Raw genomic sequence first — 25831 nt, forward strand, 5'->3', positions numbered from 1 at the left:
TCTCACTTGCGCTGTCTCGCTCTCACTCCTGCTCCCCTGGACCCTGGCAGACTAACCCACCCATCTGTGATATTCAGTGATATTTTAGGAAAGTATGTAACATGATCTTTACAGTGGCTTCCTCTGCACCCTCCCCCATGCCACTGTGAATGACATGGGCCTTGTATCCAGGTAATAATGATGATTTTCTTTAGACCACAACTCTTTCCTATCCTGGAATCAAATGGACAGTTCAAAGTACACCCTTTTACGACCTCAGATCTTTAATACTTCCCTGGGACTTGAAGACCTACAGTCTGTCCAGTAGCATCACAGCTATCTTCGCCATTGTAAGTGTGAATACATTGCACCTTCTTCCCAGTAAAACAATCTAGGCCTTCCTTTAATTTTTAATGCCCCAACACCCATGTTGTCAGGCAGACTTAGCACAGGTCACATGACTCCCTTCATTTGACCCTAAATTTAAAGACTCAGCCCCAAAACAATAATCCTATAAACCTCATAATTATAACAGTAGTTAATGTTGGCAAGCTGACCTGTACCAAATCCCAATCACATCCAGTTTCCCAGTTAAGTAACAGACTCGACACTAAGCTTATAAGTAAAGAACATTAAACAATAATTTGAGGGAAGGGGAAGATAGTTTAAGAGAAATAGAAACAAATTCAGTGATGATTTTGGTATTCACCAATAGCACAAAATGAGCGATAGTGAAGCGGCAGTGACACATTTTATGCTGCTGGGGAAGACAATTTTACCCCTCAGTACTTTTGTCTTCAAATGCAACCAATAATAAATGCTGGAAACATCTAGGCTAAAACTTTGAGTGAATAGGCACACACTGATCTTGACTCCATTCAAACTATAAACAATCAATTTCACTTTGCCAATTCATGCTCAGTTCAGTCTGGCTGTCCCTCACTCCTTGGTGATGACCATGGCTAAAGGTGTTGAACACTGGCACTACTTGGACAGAGATTTTATCCCAGTTTTAATTTTGTGAAAAATCTTCTGGCTGGCTGATGCCCTACAACCTGCGACACATCAATCCCAATTCAGTTTTCTGATCTACCACTGCATTATAGTTCTACTGGGGAATGTACATTTTGTAACTATGAGGTGAATTTAATTTTTTAAAGAAGGAATATGACCTTGCAGCTAAAACCCTTGTTGTATCTGATGCTTAGCCAAGTCTTGACTTTTTAACATAGTGAAGTGTTCCTTATGATTGCTGGTTTGAATTGTTACCTCCAGTCTGGAAGAATTAAAAGCAAGAAATCACTTCTCTGTCATATTTACAGACATGATAGTATCACTTTGTTAGAAGCTGACCTAACCTGATGAGATATGAAGCAACTGTGATTCCTGGGATTTGAGTTCAGCTTATTGATGACACATTCCATTTTGTATTCCCCTTGACGTTATGTTGACCTCCTCTGAAATATCTCACACATTGTCAGCAGTTATATTTTATGGTGTAAAATCCAGGGAATTTCTGTGGGAACAGCCTGTTGAAATGGTATCCTACATCCTGATTTAATATTAATCCACAAACAGATAAATGACATTGGGAGAAGTTCTACAAATATCTTAAAAGGTACGTGCATAGGAATTACTTCAAAATTTGAAAGGGATGTAAAACAATGCTGTCCAGGATAGTCCTGGTGTTTGGATAGGAATGGATTCATCAAGAACATTAAAGCTGTTACTGAGTGGCTGGCAACATAGTGTGAAAGCAAAATATTTTGGGAACGGATTGGACTGTTGCAGGAGAGACAAACTGCACCTAAACTGAATAAGAACAAAGAAACTTATAAAGAATATTGAGGCAGCTTTCAGGAATCATTTAAAGTAGAAAAGTTGAGGGGAGGACAGGATGAAAAAAGGATTCTGATGAGATACATACGAACACATGAATTAGGAGCAGGAGTAGGCCAATCGACCCCTCGAGCCTGCTCCACCATTCAATAAGATCTGATCTGATTTTAACCTCGCATTCCTGTGTACCCCTGATAACCTTTTACCCCCTTGTTTACCGAGAATCTATCTAACTCTTCCTTAAAGATATTCAAGGACTATGCCTCAACCCCTTTTGAGGAAGAGAATTCCAAAGTCTCACCCCTCTGAGAAAAAAAAATTGCTCATCTCTCCTAAATGGGCAACCCTTTATTTTGAAACAGTGACCCCAAGTTCCACTTTCTCATGCAAGAAGAAATACCATTTCCACATTCACCCTGTCAAGTCCCCACAGGATCTTATATGTTTCAATCAAGTCGTCTCTTACTCTTCTAAACTCCAGCAAATACAAGCCTAGCCTGTTCAGCCTTTCCTCATAAGACAATCCACCCAATAATCTATGGATCATGGAGGAGAAGGTAGCCTTCGTGTGGGCAAAGACATAGAAGCCTAGAGAGGTGTAGATGATCTGGAGATCAGGAATAAGCAAATCCTGAGAGATTTGAAGGGAAGTAAGTTTGTGTTACATGTATACACATGATTGCTGGAACATTAGGAATAAGATACTAGAACTGGATACTGTTTTGGATTAAAGAACTATAATATATCAGAAACATGGGTAAATAATGGCAATGTAAGTGAATATGACATTTAAGCATATTGAGGCCTGGATTTTTGCTCCAGGGGCAGATATGCAGAGCTGGGAAATCTCCCGGCTTGCCACATCTGCCTTGAGAGAAACTGCTACAAATGGCAGGATCTTTGTTCTCGAAGGGCGGGTGCAGGGTAGAGTCGGGCCCACGTGTCCTGGACACAGATTGGAGGTGATCACAGGAGCTGCCAAGTGCTGAGATGGACTGTTTAAAAGGCCTGCCTCAGTTCTCTGGGATTTTGTTCCAATAGTTTTCTTAAACGTTAGGCCCTTTAGCTCTTACACATTACACCCCCTCACCCACCCCACCCACCCGGATTTTCTGACCCTGCTGTGGGAGTTGCAGCGAGTCAGTCAGTCCATTGACTTTGGCGGCACTGCTAAATCCCACTGGTGGGTGGAACTGGAAGATCCTACTGCCCATGACCATACATGCCAACACATGATCTCCTACCAACCCCCATGGCCTCTTATAGCTCCCATGCCAACTCATGATGCTTCACCTACCCCCATGGCTCCCTTTTGACCTCTGTCCCAACTTAGTGCCAATTTATGCTAACCCATGTCTCCCGCCACAATTTGCCCTTACACTCTCCATGGCAACTCAGCAAGTATCCACCATGGGCAGATCTCAGGAGCCATGCTGAGATGAAATAAAGTAAAGTTCTAAATATCTATTTCAGACTTCACTATATAGAAAAAAACTCTTCTTCGTGAAAGACCATTTAATAAATTGAAATTCTCTCAAGTATTTAATCCCTTGTAAAAACAACATTTGTATTGATAATACCACATCAAAGACAGTTTATCCTTTACAAACCTCTTTGAGCTGTCAATCCAAGTATGAACTTACAGCCCCCACTGTGATAATGGTGGGTTGTGGAAAGTAGTCAAGCATTAACAATGATAGCATGTAGGTTTATATCAACAAACAGCTACTGAAACTGCTAGAACCGATTTTATTTTCAATTCTCAAAGGCAGGCAGCTTTTTAAAAAATCTTAAAGGGCAAGGGATTTAAATAACTTGACAGTTTGCCGTTCTGCAGTCCATATCCGCCCTTCAAGTGCACTTATGTCTACTCTTTAAAAATTCGTAACTTGCATACTGTGGGACAAGTCATCCTGCTGAGTTCATGTTTTCCACATGTGGAATTGCATCCCGCCCCTGTGTTTGTGCCCCCCTTTGCCCAGTGAAAATATGATCTATTGGATGTAGGTGAGATTTCTGGATCCGGGTCCTGCCCACCATTTTAAAGGTCCCTGGAGTCCCCAGACTCTGCGAAAATCAGGCCAGAGTGTTCAGAAAAAGTGTGGACGAAAAATGGTGGTAGTGTAGCTTACACGTCAGAGATAAAAGGAAAGTAAAAGAAAGTTAATTTGGCTGGAAAGCCGTGTGCTACTGATGACAGGCCAGTATAAAATGGAGAACAAACTGCTCTACAGAGTAACAGGAAGGGTTTGCGTGAACAGTAATGTTAGCTAAATATAACCAATTGTCTCTCTCTAATGGAGAGAGATGCCTCTGGTCCTTTGTGGACTATGGTTAATTCCTTAATGTTATTTAATGGAACACTTAAATTGACCAAATATAAACTGAGAAAACCCACGTGATTATCTTATGATTCAGTGCACCCAGGAAGCAACGAGGCAGTACTCATTTTGACTTGGTATTGCAAAAGATCCAAATAATGGAAAAGAATTGGAATGTGCAGCTTCCCTGGGGAGGTTGTTGGGGAGGGACTGTAACTTCTGGTAAAATTTAACATAGGCTTCAATTTTAACGATGCCATCAAAAGCTAACATGCTTATGTTTAAAAGGACCCTGTTGGCTCTGCATGAATGTCCTTGCCACCTGCTAAGTTGAGCAGGTTAAAATCCCAGCCCATCAGCCTCTGGCGGCCCCATGATAGTAAGTAGCCTGGGCAATTTCGAAAAGTCCGCCTGCTAAGTTTCTGTCAAGCATGTAGGGTTAAATTTGCTTCCCAAGAGTGTATCTGTCCAGCACTTTCTAAAGGGAGTAATACTATAGCATAAATGTTTTGAATTTTTCCTTTTAGAATTTTCTCTCATCCTCCCTTGAAGGTGCGGACCCATTATTAAGGTACAGTTCCTGTGCGTCAGCCAATCTTTGGTACCTCAATCAAAAGGCTGCTCGCCCTGCGTATCTAGCCAGTGAGCTTTGGTAGCCTGCTCCACCATAGTGGGCATCACAATTTAGTCGCATCCTGACATCCCCTAACATACAGATTCTATTAGTAGACAGTGGGCAACACTGGCTAATTTTTCCCTCTCCACTTCCTAACAAGCTCCAGTGCACTGAGGCCAATTACATTGCCTTTACTGCCCCCTGGCTGAGATCAACTAAATTAGTACAAAGTAGGGATCGAACATGTGTCTTTCGTGCTCTCTGTGATTTCGGTAGCTGGTTGGTGCATTTGCACTCTGACCCATTGAAAAGCTGGCCTCTATGAATTTTAGTAAAATATACTGTAGTGAAAATACAACTTTAGAAACAAATTCTAGCTGTAACTCTCAATGTTTTTTAATGCTGATGGGATCCATGACTAGATCTCTTAAAACTTAAGGTAGATTATATAATTGCAGCAAATGGGCAAAAATGACCATAAAAGATTCTAAATAAAAACACGCAAAGAACATTTATGCAATATTTACTGTGTAGGAGTGTACCAGACGACTGAATGAGGGAGTTGAGGTTCCATGATATAGTAGTCCCACTTTTAACTCTGGACAAGCAAGTGAACTTGGAGCAGGTGGAGGGAATGTTAGGCTCAGCCAGCTTTGTAATATGAGGCCCAGGCCTCATCAACATACTTCTGGTCCATCTGAATAACGTGGAGCTTGTGAATGCAGCAAGTGGCCACAGTCAATGACCCACAGAACTGATCTCCAATAGTCCGCTAAGTGGGGCAGGAAGGGAGGCCTAGGATTCCTTGTAGGCCCAAGAGGAGCACGTTTGTGTTACTCCTGGCTGACAAGAAAATCTTAACCATTTTGGCCCATTTCTTGGCCTGCTGCGTCTTGGTGATGCTGAGACCAGGTGGTGAACATGCCACTCCAAGTTAAAATACATCATTAGACCCCAACATTTAAATGTCAATAAGGCCCTCGCCCGTTGCCCAAAACGTACCAGTCAAAATGGTATAGGGAACACGTGCAGCATGGATCCTGCACATACGATGCTACCCTGATTTTAACCCCCAGCACACCCCATTCTCATTGGACAGCAGTTAAAATGGGGGTCAGTGTATTCGTGTTAAGGATAAGCCCATTGCCTACTGTTTCTTTTGCAATGCTCAGTGTGTTTGACAAATGAACTTACTTTGTGTAAGTTCAGCTGGCAATGAGCGGCCAGGTTTGCTGAGATAAAATATAGATAAAATTAACTGAGCAATTATTTGTCATGCATATAAATACCTAAGAAAACCTGTGAACTTGGCAACAGCAGTGCAATAAATATAGGTAAAGATAGAGAATATAGGAACTCAGAAACCATTTAATAGAACTGCATTTGAATAAACTTTGAAAACATTAAGGCTGTCATATTTATTGATGTGATGCAGCAATGCTGTGGTAGACTTTAGAGGTTTGACAAGGGATGTTTCAGAGGAAATATTTTGCAGACTTGCTTCCTGTAACCTTAAAGTGACCATTATGTCTGGTACATTGAATAAATAATGTTCTACATTGAGTTAAAAGGAAGGCTGCCTGCTTCTAAGAGGAAAAATGATAGACTGCATTGTGCAATTATTAGCTGCAACAAGGCTTTATTAATCCAGACTATTGTTTGCTACATGAATACTTCACGTGTATAAATGTGAAAGAAAACAAAAGTCCCAATTTTGAGTTGGTCACAGTTTGTTTTTCTTTGTTTATAAACATGGGGGGGTGGGGGAAAGGGGGGGAATTTTTGCATTATACATACATTGGCTTGACAGTGGGTGAAATGTCCAATGTGCCCACCTGATTGTGTCAGCGGGAAGCTACTGTTTTCATGGTCAGACTTCATGTTAAATGGCTCACTCCCGGTATTTGTGCTACCAAAAGGCAGCTACCCAAAGGGGGTTAGGGGGGAAGTTGTTACAGTTCACTGCTATGTAGAAGCAGCCAGTACCTCTTTACGAGGGTAGGACAGTAGGGTCATGGGGAACGTTCTTTGATTGGGAGGATTTGACGGGGATCTCAGTTTTTCTTCATATAAATCACTTGGATGAAGAAACAGAATTGTACATCATAGTTTGTAGATGACACTAAATTGGAGAAAGGAAGTTGTGCACATGGGAAGTTACGAAGGGACATAGACAGATTAAACAAATGTGCAAAACTAAGGCAAATGGAGTTCAACGTGCGGAAGTGTGAGGCTATTTCCTTTAAATCCAGAAAGACAAGTCAAAATATTTTCTTAACGATGAGAGCTGTGGAGGAGCAAAAAAATTTAGATGTCTATATGCAAATGACTACAAGCTAATGCGCAGGTATGAAAAGTAATCATAAGTTTGATGGAATGTTTGTCTTTATTTCAAGAGGGGTGGAATATAAATGTGAGGAACTGATACTTCAGTTATACAAAGCCTGGATAGACCCCATCTAGAATACATGCTCAATATTAGACACTGCATCACAGGTAAGATATATTGGTCAGGGGATGGGGAGAGAACAGTCATGTACATCATCCAAAGCACCTTGGAACGTTTTATAAGCACTTTGTGACATTTTGCTTCATTAAAGGTGATATTCAAATACAAATTGTTGTTGTTGAATGATACTATGACTTAGACTTTGAGAACAGGTTGTATTCACATGGATCGTACTGTCTTGAGGTTAGAACATATGAATTAGGAGCAGGAGTATACCACTTAGCCCCTTGAGCCTGCTCTGCCATTCAATAAGATCATGGCTGATCTGATTGTAACATCCACTCCACATTCCTGCCTACTCCGATAAACTTTTACCCCCTTAATTATCAAGAATCTTGCACTGCCTTAAAAATATTCAGTGACTCTGCTTCCACCATCTTTTGAGGAAGAGTGTTCCAAAGACTCACGACCCTCTGAGGGAAACAAATTTTCCGCATCCCTTATTTTTGAACCATGACCCCTAGTTCTAGATTCTCCTACAAGAGGAAACATCTTCTCCACATCCACCCTGTTATGACCTTAAAGGTTTCAACCAAGTTGCCTCTTACTCTTCTAAACTCCTGTGGATACAAGTCTAACCTGTCCAGCCTTTCCTCATAAGACAACCTGCCCATTCCTAGTATTAGTCTAGTAAACCTTGTCTGAACTGTTTCTAACACATTTACATCCTTCTTTAAATAAGGAGACCAATACTATACACAGTACTGCAGGTCTCACCAGTGACCTGCATAACTGAAGCATAACGTCCCTACTTTTGTAATCAATTCCCCTCACAAATGATAACATTCTATTAGCTTTCCTAATTACTTGTTGTACCTGCATACTAACCTTTTGTAATTCATGCACTAGGACACCCAGATCTCTCTAAATTTCAGAGCTCTGCAATCTCTCACCATTTAAATAATATGTTTTTTTATTCTTCCTGCCAAAATGGACAATTTCACATTTATCCACATTATACTCCATTTGCCAGAACTTTGCCTGCTAACTTAACCTATTTCTTTCACTTTGTAGCCTACATACGTCCTATTCACAACTTACTTTCCTACCTATCTTTGTGACTTCAGCAAATTTAGCAACCATAGCTTTGATCCCTTCATCCAAATTATCATTTATATAAATTGTAAAATGTTGAGGCCCCAGTACTGATTCCTGTGGAACACCACTTGTTACATCCTGCCAACCAGTAAAAGACCCATTTATGGCTACCCTTTGTTCCCTGTTAGCTAGCCGATCTCCTATCCATGCCAATGTGTCACCCCCTACACCATTAGCTTTTATTTTCCACGATAACCTCTGATGTGGCACCTTATCAAATGCCTTCTGAAAATCTAAGTACAGTACATCCACAGCACATGTGACTCCTTCAAAGAACTCCAATAAATTGGTTAAAGATGATTTCACTTTCACAAAACCATGTTGGCTCTGCCTGATTATCTTGAATTTTTCTAAGTGCCCTGCTACAGCCTGCTATAGAAGGTTGACAGTGGTTAATCAAGGTGTTTAAATGATAAAGTGATTCAATAGGGTAGGAATAGAGAAACTACTAATTTTAGTGGGGAAATCAGAACTAGGGTATAATCCTAAAATTAGAAATCAGGAAGCACTTTTCACACCCAAGATAGTGGAAACCTGAAACCCTCTTCCTAAAAAGGCTGGGGTTGCTGAGTCAATTAAAACTTTCAAAACAGAGATCAAAAGATTTTTTGTTAGCCAAGGGATAAGGAGAGAAGTTGGAGTTGAGGCACAGATCAGGCATGATCCAGTAGAATGGCAGACCAAGCTTGAGAAACTGAATTGCCTACTCCTGTTCCAATGTTGCAGTATCCCAAGTTGCTAGCCTCTGAGTTGTTGTGCGAGATCAATGATTTGGGGAGATGGAGGATTGATGCAGAATGATTATGTCATGATGGTAACCTGGATGGCGGATGCAGACCTGTGTGGGGTACTGCTGATCATCACAACCAAAATATTTGTGGCATTCAAAGAACAAAAGTCATTGATATTTCTGTATGCACCAGGGTCTTCCTTGGGAGTAAGCAGGATGATTTGTATGTAGTGAGTGATGCGCTGGACTTGGGGAAAGCCTGTAAAATATGCGTGGCCACAGCCCTATATTGCTCTTTCTGGTTGTCCATGGGATAAGTGATCTTTATGTTTGCTTTGGCAAGTAAGACATCAGTTACCTGCCTAATGCAAGAATGGACTGCAGACTGACTGATGTTATTGATGTCACTGTCGCAGGCTGGAAGGAGCCAGAGGCAGCAATGATTTTGACTGCTATATGCAAGGCTGTAAGCTCTATGTGTTGATTCCAGGGGCAGGATTTTTAGGTTGGTGTGTGGGCACGATTGGCGGGCCTGGGAGCGGCTGGGGAACGTACCACTTCCTTTGATCGTCCCCCAACCGCAATTTCACACTGGCTGGCGAATTAACAGCTGAAATGCTCAGTGCTGCCTGGGTGGGGGCAGAAGGAGGGCAGGTGCTGACCTGAGCGTGGGCACATGGGAGCGAGGAATGAAAGCTCCCTGAGGCAGAGAGCTGTCTCAGGGAGCTGAAGAATTTAAAACCAATAAATAAGGGTTTTAAAATGCGGAAAAATATATCTATGCATCAGAATCAGTCACCTGGACATATACATGATGAAAATTCTGTCCATACATTTTTATTTTTTTAATTTAATAACGGAAATCTCATTCTGCCCTTGGATGAGGTTTCATCAAAAATACAAAGTCCGCCTGACAGATTCGCCCATCCACCAACTGCCACATGGTCATGGATGGACCATGAAAAATTGGGGACAGTTGGAACTTTAATGGGCTTAATTGTCGGCGGGCGCACTTCCGACTGTTGCGCACACCCGCCAACCAAAATATCATGTGAGCACAGGATGGCATTGGGACACTCGCTCGACAGGTTGGGTGTGCCCGCACACCGAGCTAAAAATCCTGCCCCAGGTCTTGCTGCAGAAGGTAGCACAGCTATCACTGCTTCCCTGGATGTGCACATTCTCCTATGTAATGCTTCTCTGTGTCTCCTATGCAATGTCTCTCTGTGAACTGCATGAGTGTTATCCTGGGTCTTTTTTTTTGTTTATTCTTTCATGGGATGCTGGTGTCGCTGTCGAGACCAACATTTGTTGCCTACCCCGAACTGCCCTTGAACTGATTTCAGAGGGCAGTTAAGAGTCAACCACATTGTTGTGTGTCTGGAGTCATGTAGGCCACACCAAGTATGGACAGCAGATTTCCTTCCCTAAAGGGCATTAGTGAAGCAGGTGGGCTTTTACAACAATCGGTGATAATGGTCATGATCCCCATTACCAAGGCTAGCTTTCAATTCCCGATTTATTAATGGAGTTTAAATTCCACCAGCTACCATGTTGGGAATTGAGCCCATGCTCCCAGAGCATTAGTCTGGGCCTCTGGACTACTAGTCAGGTGACATTAGCACTACGCCATCATCTCCCCAGGGGGTGGGAAAGGGGGTGGGGGTGGTGGTCTTAAAAATCTGGGAGAACAAGGATTCTAAATCTCTCTTCCTGCTGGTTCTCCCTGCTGGTGCAGTTCTATGTGCCCCTTCCTACTACTACTCATTCTCCTCCTCCAGCCACAGTGGAATTCCCAGCAGGTCCCCTGTGATGACAGGTGTGGGTTTCGAGAAGCCCTTTATCAGTAGCCAGTACACTTACCAACTCTAGTTGGATGCAATCCTGGATATTTGACCATGTGCCGATCTGATCACTTGACATTATAATCATGTGACATCTCTAAATGTTATTGAATTAACCTTTATAATGGCAGCTGAGTATCTTTGCTCTTGGTTCTGTGCTAGCAGCTGTTATGCTAGAAATTGTGAGAACCAGTAGGCCACCCACAAGCAAGTGAAGAAAGGTGGAAGGTGGGAAACTTAGGCTGGGATTTTCTGTGCCCGCTGACGTCAGGCGTGTTCGGTGGCGTGAGTGGACAATATGGAGCGATCAGTTTCACAAAGGCGTGAAACCAGTTCTCAATCGTCCACTCAGCCCACTGATGGCAGGCCGGGTTCTCCACCATCGGACGTCAGGAACCTCATTGTCCTCATTCCACATCAGCAGATCATTATTAGGCCTGCCCACCGGAATTGTTTCCCCTGCTAGATCGTCCACCCACGGCAGGAAAACACCATGTTTCACAACAGCACATAAGCAACGTGCATTGGCGGGCTGCACTTCGCTCGGAACTTCCAAGGTTTGTTTGCCTACCTTGCTTGGTTCGGCACTCGCAGTCATCAGTGCCAGGCTTCATGGACAGCACCACATCACTTTTAGGGGGGCTCATGGCAGGTCTCTACCTACAAAATTAGCCATATGTGGGTGGCTTTTCAATGGCTGCACGGAGGAGAAGTGGCCTCAGGTAAGGGAAGAGGCTGCAGGACGAGGGCTGTAATGGGGAAGGAGGGTAACCCAGGTTGTGTGTGGGGGTACATGTTGATCTGTGCAAGATGGTGAGGGCTCAGGAAGCAATCTCCAGAGGAGATGAGGCCAGATGGACCTGTAAGGGTATATGTGAGAGAATGGGTGGGTGATGTCCCTTGAGCTGGCAGAGAGTGAGATGCCAGTGAATGTGTGATGGGCTTGAGTGTTTGAGTTTAGAGTGATGAGATGGTTGCCATATGCTGGCTGCATGGATGACATCATTCACCTTGTATCTGCATTGGATGGCCAACCTCTTCTGTGCTACATTGGCACTGATCATCACTGCCATCGCCTCCCAAGCCTGGTTGGTCACGCTGATGGTCATCCTGCGGCCACAGTGGGGGTAGAAGACTTGTTGCAGGCCTCCACGGCATCCAAAAGGCATTCCAGTGACACATCACTAAACCTGAGGGCTGCAGTCTTTTTTCCTTTTCTGAACACTTTCCCTGCAGTAGTCGTGGGCTGAAAGCAATGAGATGTGTGCGTACAGCTAGATTTTAAATATGGTGCCCGGCGAGGTGATGGCGTAGTGGACGAATGAGTGCCCGCCCGGCAAGGGAACGGCGTGTTTCCTGAGAATGCATAACTAATGCAGCTGACTTGGGACAATATGGCGTGAAAACCTGGCATTGCGGCCTGCAGGTAAATCAATGCTTAACCTGCCCACCACCGCACTTAGTGCAAATCTGGGACAATTCTGCCCTTAGAGTGGGAGCAATTTACATGAGGGAAACTTGGGGGGGAAATCTTTGGTTCCATCAATAACTAATCATGGCTCACTGAAATTACATTGATTAATAATACTAGTAACATTCTGATTCCCATCATAACCAGCAATAATACAATAACTCACTGATTGTATGTAACAGGTAGTAATGGATGTAACTCCCCAATATCCTACACAATGCTAAGAAAAGCAGATGTTATGAAATTGTGTAATATGATGTACAAAACAAATCACTGGCAAGGAATATAATAAGACTAACTCAACCTCAACTCCTACTGACATTCAAAAACATTTGAGGTAAACTGATTGACACCATTTGAATTCCAGCTTTGTAAACCACTCAACTTTCTATTGTCCTATATTCACTACCGTACTAAACACATAAGTGGTTATAATTTAGATGTTATCATGTACCAAGGTGCTTCTTAACACTGGCCAAATGTAATTTGTAAACTAATTATAGATATTGCATTAGCTATTTCATTGATGTTTCCTATAAAGGATCAGTACTAACACCTTTACTGACTATTACTACATCTCTGCCTTGTGTTAGTTTACACAGTTGCAATGAGTCCTAAATAAAAATAATAAGCTAAAAAGCCAAAAGGCTGTTTTGATGAACCACAATTATTCCAACCACTTTTCTTGCTGGAGAGCAGCAACTTTATTGGCAATTACTAAGCTCGGTCTTTGAAGAGAGAACATGCTTATGGCTGATTTGTATCTTTGTGGCTGATTTGTATCTCTCTGTGGTGCACAGTGGTAATGGAAGGTTTTGAAGGGAAAAATGATGGTGTTGGAGAATTAATTGCAAATCTCATGCCCACTATTATTAACTGACCAAATTTGTTCTATGAATATCCAAAAGGATTGTTAAGAATATAGAAAAATAAGCAAATAACTTGTAGGTGAATGAATGCCAAACAATTGCTGCTTGAAGTGTTTCAGGAGCAGCAGGGCAAAAAGAATAATCTAAACAATGTGCCGTTTGCAACTTTTTAGGAAAGTCAAATTCGTTGTTGAGAATTTAAATGCGCTTTATAATTCTTTGAAAGAAAAAATTGTTTCAATTCAGATATAAATAGTTTTAACCCTTCAAGCATTCTGCTTTCGTAGTGCTAACCATTTGGAGTTCCTGTTTATTCAGCAGGGTGAGGGTTAAAATAATCTCTTCCCTTATCTCTTCCCACCTAAGATCGGTGTTCGTGACTTAACCCGTTTACTGTTTAATAAATTCAGCTTTTTTTTCTCCTCCTAGCCTTTAAGTGAATAAAATTATCAAATAGAACAGAATATACAAGGGGAACAATGAAGAGATTTCTGTTTGTCCATCGTAATAAATAAAGTTATTGTTAGTTTTTTTATTATGTCACCATGACCAATCATGCTTTTGTAGGATTTCAATAGTTTCTACCGTGTAATGGCTGATAATAGTAACTGGTAGTCTTATAATTGCAATGTTTTATTTGGAAACTAATTTTTGAATATAAGTGTTTGAAAGGAAATGTTTAATTTTATCTTTTATTAAGTAGCAGTTATGATGACGAATGTGTTTTTTAAAAAAAGAAATAAGGGTTAGGACATTGACCATAATCTTGTGTAATTGCGGGCATGCACCCAACCCGAACGGGCGTGAGATCATGCTAGATGATGTCAGGCAAGCGTCCCGACGTCATCGCGCACTCACGCGATATTTCGCTCGGCAGGTGCACACGAGTCAGAAGAGTGTCTGCCAACAATTAAGAGGGCAATTAAGCCCATTAACGGCCCAGTTGAAAGTGATTTTTCATGGACCATTGAACCTTACAGTTGGCGGACGGGCCAATCGGCCAGACGGGCTTTACCTTTTTGATGAAACCTCATCCAAGGGTGGGTTGAAATCTCCGTTAGGATTTAAAATAAAAAGAAATATCTGGGGACTGCTTCTTTTAATGAGGTATACTCTCAGGTTCTTGATTGTGCTGCGTGGACAGTTTTTGTAGCTTTTTTGTGTTTTATTTTATTACTTGGAGGTCTGCAGTTCCCTGAGGTAACTGTCTGCCTTCAGGGAACTCAATGGAAGCGCTCACCAGCACCCGCGGTGACATCGGCGCCCGCCTTCTTCCTGCCCCCCCACCAGCAGTGCTGAGCCTTTCTCCAGGCTCGTTTCACGCTGGCTGGCCATTGGCCAGCCCGCGTAAGATCGTGTTCACAGCGCAATCTTGGTCGGGAGCAGATTTTAGATCTGCTTCTGGCTGCACCAACTTCGGGCGCATCCCAAGAGTAAAATTCAGACCATTGCGTCCAATTCTGGGCAGCGCACTTAGGGAGAATGTCAAGTCCTTAGAGAAGGTGCAGAGGGTATTTACTAGATAACACCAGGGATGAATGATTTCAGTTACATGGAGAGACGAGAGAAGCTGGGATTGTTCCCTCCTTACAGCAGAGAAGGTTAAGGAGAGCTTTGTTAAAGGTGTCCAAAATCATTAAGATATTTTTGTAGAGTACACAGAGAAAGCTGTTTCCAGTAGCAAGAGGGTCTGTAACCAGAGGACACACATTTAAGGTGAATAGCAAAAGACCCTGAGGTGACATGAGGAAAAGCATTTTTACACAGTGAGTTGTTGTGATCTGGAATGGACTGCCTGAAAGGGTGGTGGAAGTAGATTCAATAATAACCTGTAAAAAGAAATTTAGTAAATACTCGAAGGCGAAACATTTACAGGGCCAAGGGGAATGAAAAGGGGAGTGCAACTGACTGGAAAGCACTTTCAAAGAGACAGCATAAGTTGGGGGGGCAAAATGGCCTACTTCTACAGTGTATCATTCTATGATTCTTACAGCATCTATAATCCTGAATAGAAGTTACATTTGTTGAATTTTACCACATGTCCTTCTGTCAGTTAAACTGCTGAACTAGATGATGTCATCAGTTGAATGGATTCCTGTCTTACAATTTTAATGCTTTCCAAAAAATTATATCAATGTTAAAAAGCAGTGTCTCCATCTGGGAAAGATGGAGAAGATCCAGAACAGACATGTGTTATTTTTAAAGATGACAATTTCAAGATGCAAGGATGAGTATTATTTTTAAAATTGGCTATAGTCAAATCATATCCTTTCATTTTAAAAAAGGAGTTTGCAAAACACTTTTCAAGAATGAAAAGCATTACAGTTGAAAGTATGTGCTTCAGCTTACCAATTATAATTGAACAAACTGACAATGGTTTGTGCCTTGGTGGTAAACACTGTGTTACACATTGCCTGGTGTGACGCAGAAGCCCCACTCTGGCATAGAGGCTTTGTAGCGTTTGCTGCAGATGAAGACCATGGGCTGAGAAGGTGCAGGATTTGCTGGCCTCTGTTTCGCTGGGCCCTCTTCTCAGGCAGCTGAGCTTTCCATATCTCCTCACCTCTTCTGATGCCCCACTGAACAGTAAGCCTTCAGAAGTCCTGGCTGTTGGTGACTGTGTCCCAGCTGTATGTGTTGATGTCACCATCTTCATACTTCACTTGCAGGTGTCCTTGTATCAGTGTTACGGCTTTCCTGGTGCTAATTGACAACCCCTCACCATTTTCAATGGAAGAGCTTAAAAATGACAATGGCTGCTAGACTTGTCAGCCCCCATGGGATATCAAACATTTCCCCATTGCGTATCAAATACATCGGCTCCAACCCATTACGTGGACAATAGAATACATTGGTACTGCCATCATGTGGCTGAAACTGGCTGGAGAGGCAGCTGATACATTATTAATCCACAAGGTAGTCCCAGCAAGAAAATCTGGGACCAGCACCTCAGAGGGAGAGATCGCCCAGCAAAAAGGAAAGAATCCTGCCTTGAGTAGATAGATATCTTAGGGAGAGAAGAAGGACTAATTCGTCTCACCTGCAAGATTATATTTCTTCACTGCAGGAGCTCGACCACAATTTAATCTGAAACGGTCAGAAATTTCCAACCTCCATATGTCTTCAAGAAACTAGGAATGAATCCTTCTAGGCCTGCGCTAGGGAGAGGTGTGGGATAGTTCTCCCCCTTTCTCATCTCTCGGCTGACTGCAATATGGTGTATTTTTGAGAAGGAGTGTTTTAACCCTTTTGAGTGCTGTGACTTTAAAGATCAGACACAAATAGGCTTTCTTGAGAGTTTAAATCAAAAGAAAAGATAAACATTTATTTTTCACACCTGAAATGTAAAAAAAAAAATGATTTCTAGAGATACAACATGCTATTAGATTACCAGAGTAACAAAAAACAGGTCACTTGTTTACAATCTTTAAGATGGTGCTTGAAAACAGTACAGGCCCCTAGAAGGATTCATTCCTGGTTCCTCGAAGACATGTGGAGGTTGGAAGTTTCTGACTGTTTCAGATTAAATTGTGGCCAAGATCCTGTGGTGAAGAAATATAATCTTGCAGAGTGAGACGAATTAGTCCTCCTTCTCTCCCTAAGATGTCTATCTACTCAAGGCAGGATTCATTTCCTTTTGCTGGGCGATCTCTCCATCTGAGGTGCTGGTCCCAGATTTCCTTGCTGGAACTACCTTGTGGATTAATAATGTATCGGCTGCCTCTCCAGCCAGTTTCAGCCACGTGATGGCAGTACCAATGTATTCTATTGTCCACGTAATGGGTTGGAGCCAATGTATTTGATATGCAATGGGGACATGTTTGACATCCCATGGGGGCTGACCAGTCTAGCAGCCATTGTCATTTTAAAGTTCTTCCATTGAAATGGTGAGGGGTTGTCAATTAGCACCAGAGAAAGCCATTTGCATTTTAAGTAACTTCCCTTCATATTGTTTCTGTCTGTCCAGAAACCATAACAGAAGTCACCTGACTTTCCAGAGTCCATTTTGTGATGGCATAGTGTTAATATTTCATATTCTTTACATTTTTCTTCAAAAAATAAATACGTGTGGATTTATCAATTAGCCTTATGGTCACGACGTGCCCATCACAGTGGAGATATGGACATCCAGCAGGTTGTGACCCAGTGATCGGTTCACTATACAGAAAGTCTTTAGGTATATGGCCATTATTCATCTAGTGAACATGGCCAAGCCATTGCAGACATTGTTGACTTAGTAATAAGTGTATGCTGGTGGAATTGGCACGCTCCAGGACCTCTGAGTTGGTGACCTTGCTCCACCAAAAGAAGTCAAGGCTACATCTGAGTCAGCAAAAGTGGAAACTGTTTAACCTTTTCCCTAGTATATGTCGCCCAAGTCTTACTACTATAGAGGAGTGCACTGAGGACACAGACTTGGTAGACTCACAGTTTAATTAAACTGTTTCAATTAAAATTGAACTTGCATTGCAAATAATTTTTGAAAGAACAGCCAATTTCAATATCCCCCCAGAATTTCTAATATTGTATGAGTATGTTCTTGTACCATTACTTAAAGATCAGGACAAAGCAATATCAATGCAAAAGCAGAAATATAACTTGAGGTCAGATGGCCGACCTGATGCCCGAGTGCATTTTATCTGAGGAGTGAAACCCTCTTCCAGAGAGAGAAATTTAACTGATGGCCACCCATTTTAAGTCTCAAAAATAGACAGCCACGAGTTGAAAATCAGAGTGAGGGTAGTGGGGGGAACACCTCAGCTGCCTCTTTAACCTCCAAGGCCCACCTATTACAATATTGAGATGAGCCATTTAACAGGTGAGATGCCAGACCGTCTGAAACCAGCATAAGGCTGGAGGAGGATGCTCCACAAATAACCCCATCCTCAATGAAGGGGGAGCCCAGCACATCAGTGCGAAAGATAAGGCTGAAGCATTTACTACAATCTTCAGCCAGAAGTGCCAAGTGGATGATCCATCTCCTCCTCCTCCTCCAGAGGGCCCCAGCATCACACATGCCAGTCTTCAGCCAATTCAATTTACCCCACGTGATATCAAGAAACGGCTGAATGCACTGGATAGTGCAATGGCTATGGTCCCTGACAATATTCTGGCAATAGTACTGAAGACTTGTGCTCCAGAACTTGCCGTGCCCCTAGCCAAGCTGTTCCAGCACAGCAACAACATTGACATCTACCTGGCTATATGGAAAATTGCCCAGGTATGTCCTGTACGAAAAAGCAGGACAAATCCAACCCGCCCATTTACTGCCCCATCAGTCTACTCTCAATCATCAGTAATGGAAGGGGTCATCAACAATGCTATCAAGCGGCACTTGCTTAGCAATAACCTACTCACTGACACCCAGTTTGGGTTCCACCAGGGCCACTCAGCTCCTGACCTCATTACAGCCTTGGTTCAAACATGGACAAAAGAGCTGAACTCCCGAGGTGAGGTGAGAGTGACTGCCATTGACATTAAGGCTGCATTTGACCGAGTGTGGCATCAAAGAGCCCTAGTAAAACTGGAGTCAATGGGAATCAGGTGGAAAACTCCCCGCTGATTGGACTTATACCTAGCACAAAGGGAGATGGTTGTGGTTGTTGGAGGTCAGTCATCTCAGCTCCAGTACATCACTGCAGGAGTTCTTCAGAGTAGTGACCTAGGCCCAGTCATCTTCAGCTGCTTTGTCAATGACCTTCCTTCCATCCTAAGGTCAGAAGTGGGGATGTTGGCTGATGATTGTACAAAGTTCAGCACCATTCACAACTCCTCAGGTACTGAAGCAGTCCATGTCCAAATGCAGCAAGACCTGGACAATATCCAGGCTTGGGCTGACAAGTGGCAAGTAACATTCACAACATACAAGTGCCAGGCAATGACCATCCCCAACAAGAGAGAATCTAACCATCGCCCTTTGATGTTCAATGGCATTACCATCACTGAATCCCTCACTATCAACGTCCTGGGGTCACCATTGACCAGAAACTGAACTGGACTAGCCATATAAATACTGTGGCTACAAGGGCAGGTCAGAGACTAGGAATCGTGTGATGAGTAACTTGCCTCCTGACTCACCATACCCTGCCCATCTACAAGGCACAAGTCAGGAGTGTGATGGAATACTCCCCACTTGCCTGGATGAGTGCAACTCCTACAACACTCAAGAAGCTTGACACCATCCAGGACAAAGCAGCCCGCTTGATTGGCACCGCATCTACAAATGTTCACTCCCTCCACCACCGATGTACAGTAGCAGCAGTGTTTATCTTCCATGAGATGCACTGCAGGAATTCACCAAGGCTCCTTCGACAGCACCTTCTAAACCCGCGATCACTACCATCTAGAAGGATAAGGACAGCAGAGTGATGGGAACACCACCACTTGGAAGTTCCCCTCCAAGTCATTCACCATCCTGACTCTGAAATATATCACTGTTCCTTCACTGTTGCTGGGTCAAAATCCTGGAAGTCTGTCCCTAACAGCTCTGTGGATGTACCCACACCACTTGGACTGCAGCGGTTCAAGGAGGCAGCTCACCACCACCTTCTCAAGGGCAGCTAGGGATGGGCAATAAATGCTGGCCCAGCTAGCAAACCCCACATCCCATAAATGAATTTTTTAAAAATATGCAAATCAGAATCTTGTTTTAGGACCCACTTTTCAAAATTCAGGTAAAAAGGGGCAGAGAGCTGCTCCCTTGACTTGAGGGCTCCAGGTCACTCCCTGCAAGACCCAAGCTGCTAATTTCCTGTCTTCCTACAGCATGTGAACCAGTGGCATTTAAGCGAAGGCCAATTTGGTTCGGGCCTCACACAACTATACAGGTAGGTGGAAGCCATGTTGAGCAGAAGCTGCATATTTCAGCCATTGTCCTCAAAAAGGACAGGAGAAAATTGTGCAGTGATGGGTGAAACATGGGAAAAAAGATAAAAGTGGAATCTATCTAATGTGATGTATATAAAAATTTTAAGGTACAGGTAACTGGTTCTGGAATGACACCTCCATGCAGCATTCTTTATTATCATTAACGCTTAACTACTAAGCAATAGCAACAGACCCTGTTCCAGGAATGCAGGTCTTTACCAACATAAAGACGGTGCAAGTATGACCTAACAGCTAATAGCCTTTAATTTATTACCATACAGGTTGGCCATCTTTCTATGATGCGCTGGATTCTAAAGCAATAACACAGGTAGATGACTTCGCCCATGGAATGCACAGAATTGAGACAAGTTGCAGCAATGTAAGTTTATTAATTACTGTCACTTATGTACCATGATTCTACTGCTTCTGAGTGTTCTTAATCTGGGACGGTTCTGCTTTTTGTACCAGTTTCAGTCCTGTTAATTTCGAGGAGATCAGCATTGATCACTGATTTGCTTGGGAGCCCATTTATTTGCATTGCAAGTTGCATTTTAGAGGCTTGCTCCAGTGTACATGGGTCTTAATTAGGGATAATTAAAAAGGTGCTGTGATTACTCACGGATTTTGTATGGTGGTGAAGCCATACAGCATAAGAAAATCCCAGGTTGGGTTCCTGGTTGATCTCAATGAGGGCAGTTATAGGGCAAATCAGGATTGGCCTTGGTGCCACTGGTATGAGGAGAGGTTGATAAATCCCACTCCTGATAGCTATCCAATGATCCCTGCTCAGAGTACACCTGTGAGAACAGGATTGGGTTTGGACATGATGTCGTTAATAGTCATCAAAAGCTCTTTTTTCAAAGTTTGCAGTTACCAGTTGGAGTACTGCCACTTGTGGAATGTGACCCAAGGGATCAATGTTCTAAGGAAGGAGGGGAGAAATTAAGAGAAAATTGATTAAAATTACAAAATAGATGCTCCATCAGCAGTGAAATTTAAAAAGTAATTAAGTTTACATGACAAGCTTACATTCACCAATGAATTCCATTTAAAAATTCCTAAGTAATTTATTCATCATATATACTTAATAAATGGGTCTGATAAATAGACTGTCTGAGGATTGTAACTCTTGATTTCAATTCTAATATGTATTGGCCAATTAAATTCCTTAGTCTTAAAGCTGGAGAGAAGTATTGGCAAATAGTGGGATCTTTGTGTCCTTGGTAGGAGGAGGAGGATTGAACCTGGCAAGCAGCTGATGGTACACACAACTGACAGGGCCACAGTGGTGTAAAGCAAGCTCCCTCCTTTTTAGCAACACAGTATCATTATCTGTCACCAGCATGCAGTCTGATCTCAGCATGTAGCATGCATGTGATGGTTTGATAGGTCTCCATGCTCGCACAAAAGCAATGGCTAAAGCGAAAAACTTTAAAAACGAGACTTTTATTGTTTCCAGTGTCTGCTGATGGGTATCTGCTGTCATTTCAAGAATTGTTTTGTCCTGAACATCCCTGTAGAGTTGGTACATATCCACAGGTGTAAAATAGTATTTTTTCTCGAAATCATTTGAAATGGTCAAATTGTGCTTTGTTGATTTAATGAAACAGAATGAATATTTTAGAATTTGCGACCCTTTATTAAGTTTCTGGAAGAATACATTTTAACCACAGTACAGAAATAGCTGCTATTAAAGGGTGAAAGGTTAGATCAGAAGGAATATTCAGATGTTATCTGCAGTTTACTACCTTGTGATGAATGATGTAGAGTATAACAGTAATCTAAAATATCCTTTTTGTTACAAGAAAGCAATTACTTTTGCTATTTTATTTCAGTGTGGTGCACATCTGGGACATGTCTTTGATGATGGGCCCCGTCCAACTGGTAAACGGTATTGTATAAACTCTGCCTCATTATCCTTTATACCCACGGGCCAGAGCTCAACTGATGAAGGCACCGATCCTGCCCCATCTGGCAAGACTGAACTCTAGGCTACAGAGGGCTGATGGATGGGGTTATTACTTCACAAGCCCATGCTCCAGGGACAAACATCTTTGTGCATTTAAAGTAATAAAGTAACAAGTTATTTAAACACACACAAGTAAAGATCTTCTGTACAAAAGCACTGAACTTATTTAAAATGGATAAGACTATCCTTGTAAACTTTCTTCTCACAGGATGTAGATTGTAACGGAGTAAGTCGATGTGGCTGGGTTTGTAAACTGTGGGAGTTCTACCATGTAGCATAGAAAATCAATTGTACTCTTCCAGAGCAGCATAGCATGGCACAGGGCAGGCAGGAAAAGCAAGGTATTAGCAGTTTCCTCGTAATGTAATTTGGAGCCTGCCAGGAATGCCTGACAATGAAATGCAATGGCAAGAGAAAGAAAAGTTCAAGCTTGGGTCACACTGTCCTGAGCAGAGAAAATCAGGAAAGCTGCAGGATGTTATAAGTTTATGTATTGTACATCAGAATTAAAATTATTTTCTTGAAGTGGACATATATTTTCCCTAATCTTTTACTCAAAACTTGTTTGTAAAAATACTATTGTCTTAATAAAAAAAAAAGTAATATGGAACTGATGTGTGGGTCTGTGTTGTGAATCTCCCTTGCTGACCACAGGTCAGTTCGTTCACAGCTGGTATATGTCAAGAGCAGCTCAGTGTACCTGGTTCTATTGCTGATGGTCTGCATTTTGTATATAGTACTTTCAGCACTTTATCTCAAGGAGTCTCCTGAAGCAGGGGTCAGGAGCATGCTCAGATTCCCTGCATACACTCTTGCCTGGGAAAATATTTCAGGGGATTGAAATCTAATCGAGAGGAGGCAGACGTTTAGAGAAAGTTTCGGCCTTCTCCTCCTCCGGAATCTCCATCTTTGCACATGCTAGCGTGAATATAAAATGCAATCAACGGACATGCATATGGGAGTATTGGTGAAGGAATTTAAAAGGGCTTTGAAAATTTTCATGAAGAATTTGACATTCAAGTGGTTTAATGATTCTCCTCAAATTCTGGATGCTGTGAAAGATCCGTGACCAGAAAAAGCAACCTTTGATAGAGCTTATTATGTTAAACTCAGTTTATAGGTCACCTCCATTGGAAAAACAAATGTGCTGAAACACATCCCGCAGTTTTATCAACATTCTTCCAAAAAATGTGTTCTTTTTTACATTCCCAGATTTCTTAATCAGAACTCAGACAATTACATAAATGATGATGTATATTGAAATGAAACATATTTACATCACTTCTTTTAAAAATCAAATTAGTTTAAATGAAAGAGAAGTCAGGCAGATGCTCCTTTCGGCCCAGCATCTCTGTGTGTTGCAGCCAGGCAATCCAATACACCCAAGCACAGAAAAAGGAAACGCTGACCATATCTTCCACTATACTTGGCGGGTGAGGTTGGGGATAGGGTGTAATTGTTTTCCTGAGCTATTTAGGTTGTCAGGGCCTGATAGTGCATAAATGCAATGCTAAAATATCAACGGAATAGAACAATGAGTTTCTCATGGGAATTGCCTATTACTTCTCTTTGCTAGTCCTCCTATAAGAGACCAAGGTACTTGTTCATTCGTTTTTGCTGCGGTACTTTCAGATGCTTCAATTTAAAAGGGACTTTGTCGGCTACAAGCTGATCTGTAGCCAACTCTTCACAGGCATAGCATTGCCAGGGTGTGTCGAGCACAATGCCCTTATTTCAGGCTACTACTGGGGACAACAGGGACATAAGCTAAGCAGCCATACGTAAATGTTTTTTGAAAAAAGGGTAACTGATGTTCTGTTTGCTCTGTTTATTCCCTTTGCGCTGGACAACTGACAGGTTACCAAGAGGCATCATCATGAAGGGTCCAAAGGAATTGTGAGGAGAAAAGTTCTAGGCATAACATGACCGCCAGCAAGAGATGCCAGAGCAAACTAAAGATGCTGTAGAAGAGAAATCAATGCCAGTTGCAAGCTTTCATACAAGAGACCCTCTTTTGAAAATATGGCTGCTGGAATATTAACTACATCTTCCCCATGTTCTCCACAAACATACTTTCACCCAGAGTGCTTTAAATCTTCCATCAAAATGCAAATCTACCATCCATGCCTTCTGATGAAGAGTGCTACCAAAACACACCTCACCCAGTAATTTTAATTTTTAAATCAAATGTCATGTTTGTGACTGCCCACTATTGATTTTCAGATTGCTCTCCACTTGGTGATAGTGGGGGAAACCGCTGTTCCACTTGTCTTTGAGTGCAACATTCACACAACAGAAACTATTTCCTGCACCTAAGCCTCTTGGAAACATATCAGTCATCAAATAGGCAGCTGACAACTTCTGAGAATCTGGGGCATTCCTAAGGCAAGCATTAGGCCCTTGAAGTACTTCCAGAGTCTACAACAATATTGTGGACTGCTGCACGTGTACTTCATACATGAGATTTGGCATTGAGCAACTTAACCAGCAGGCCATTCCAAAAATGACCCAGAAAAGAAAGTGATGAAAATATGGTACTCACTTCCACATGGAGTAGTTGTAGCAGGCAGTATTGCTGCATGTAAAGGGAAGCTTGATGCATACATGTGAGAGAAGGTATAGGGGGGATACAAGGGCAGAGTAGCAAGAGATAATTAGAGTGGGGAGTATTGTGTGGAGTATAAACACCTGCACTCCCCACCCACACCATGTCTGGCGATTCCCAGGATCAAGCTGCCCCACCAAGTGTAATTTAAATGAGGCTCAAATTCAAAATGGTTCATGTCTGTTCACCCATTTGATGGGCTCTCTGCTGCCCAAAAGGGAAAACTGACCTCATGTTCTCTAGTATTGCTCTTAGTCCAGGAACTACCTCAACACTAGGAGAAAATATGTCAGCCTAAGAGGTTGCTATCACAAACTGGTAGCAGAGCCCTGAAATATACCCAGTTCAGGCTACACCACTTCCACAGCAGTATGGGTGACCTGGCTCTGCTCACTTCCTACCCCAAGTGCAGTGACAGAAATGGCTGGCTGAAGGGTCTGGATGTGTTGCTATACAAGGTTTTGAGTCTCATCATCATGTCAATTCCATTTATGCCGTTGCTGCTAGGTATTGTCTCCTTATAGCCTTTGCTCAATGTGACAAGCCTGGTGGCACCAATGAAATCGGTGAAACTCTGTCTCCTGATTATTGAACAACGACCCCCAAGTTTGTCAAAGTTAGAAGAGTTGTCTGTCCACCATGTAACTCAAGAACTTCATAGCAGCAGTTGGAACATTCACAAGAATAGCTCCACTGGTTTTAGGACCTCAACCATACAGAGACCTCTGTTGATGTCTTTGGAGTTTCTGCACGCTCTATGACTGATTGGAATATTGCAGAAGTGTCCTTTACAAATGCAGGAACTGGTGAAGTCCAGTTCCCTAGGGCTGGCTGTTAATTGGCCCTCTAGATATCAGGGGCAGAATTTTGCCGTTGGCGAGCAGGGGGCGGGACCCGCTCGCCGATGCGTAAAATGATGCAGGATGACGTCAGGCGGAACCCCCGATGTCACCCCGTCCCATTTAAATTTTCAGGAAGGTGGGGACACAGCAAAATCAGCTGCTGGCCCGCCGACCTGTCAATGGCCAATTGAGGCCATTGACAGGATCGTTTAAACAATTAAAGGTCCTGACCGTCCAACCTTAAGGTTGGCGGGCAGGCCAGGAGCCCCGGC

The 25831-nt window shown here is 42.5% G+C and overlaps 1 protein-coding gene across 5 annotated transcripts in view; it reads left to right on the forward strand.

The window, feature by feature from the left end:
- msrb3 (methionine sulfoxide reductase B3) overlaps positions 1-22726 on the forward strand; it is a 117777-nt gene extending 95051 nt beyond the window's left edge. For all 5 annotated transcript variants that reach the window (XM_078567957.1, XM_078567956.1, XM_078567958.1 and 2 more), the window contains 2 exons: positions 20425-20522; positions 21979-22726. In XM_078567957.1, the coding sequence (XP_078424083.1) occupies positions 20425-20522; positions 21979-22134 (254 nt within the window). In that variant the 3' untranslated portion in view covers positions 22135-22726. The remainder of the gene's footprint in view (positions 1-20424; positions 20523-21978) is intronic.
- Positions 22727-25831: the final 3105 nt, after the last annotated feature.

This window comes from Cetorhinus maximus, chromosome 22, assembly GCF_964194155.1.
Source record: "Cetorhinus maximus chromosome 22, sCetMax3.hap1.1, whole genome shotgun sequence".
NCBI lineage: Eukaryota > Metazoa > Chordata > Chondrichthyes > Lamniformes > Cetorhinidae > Cetorhinus > Cetorhinus maximus.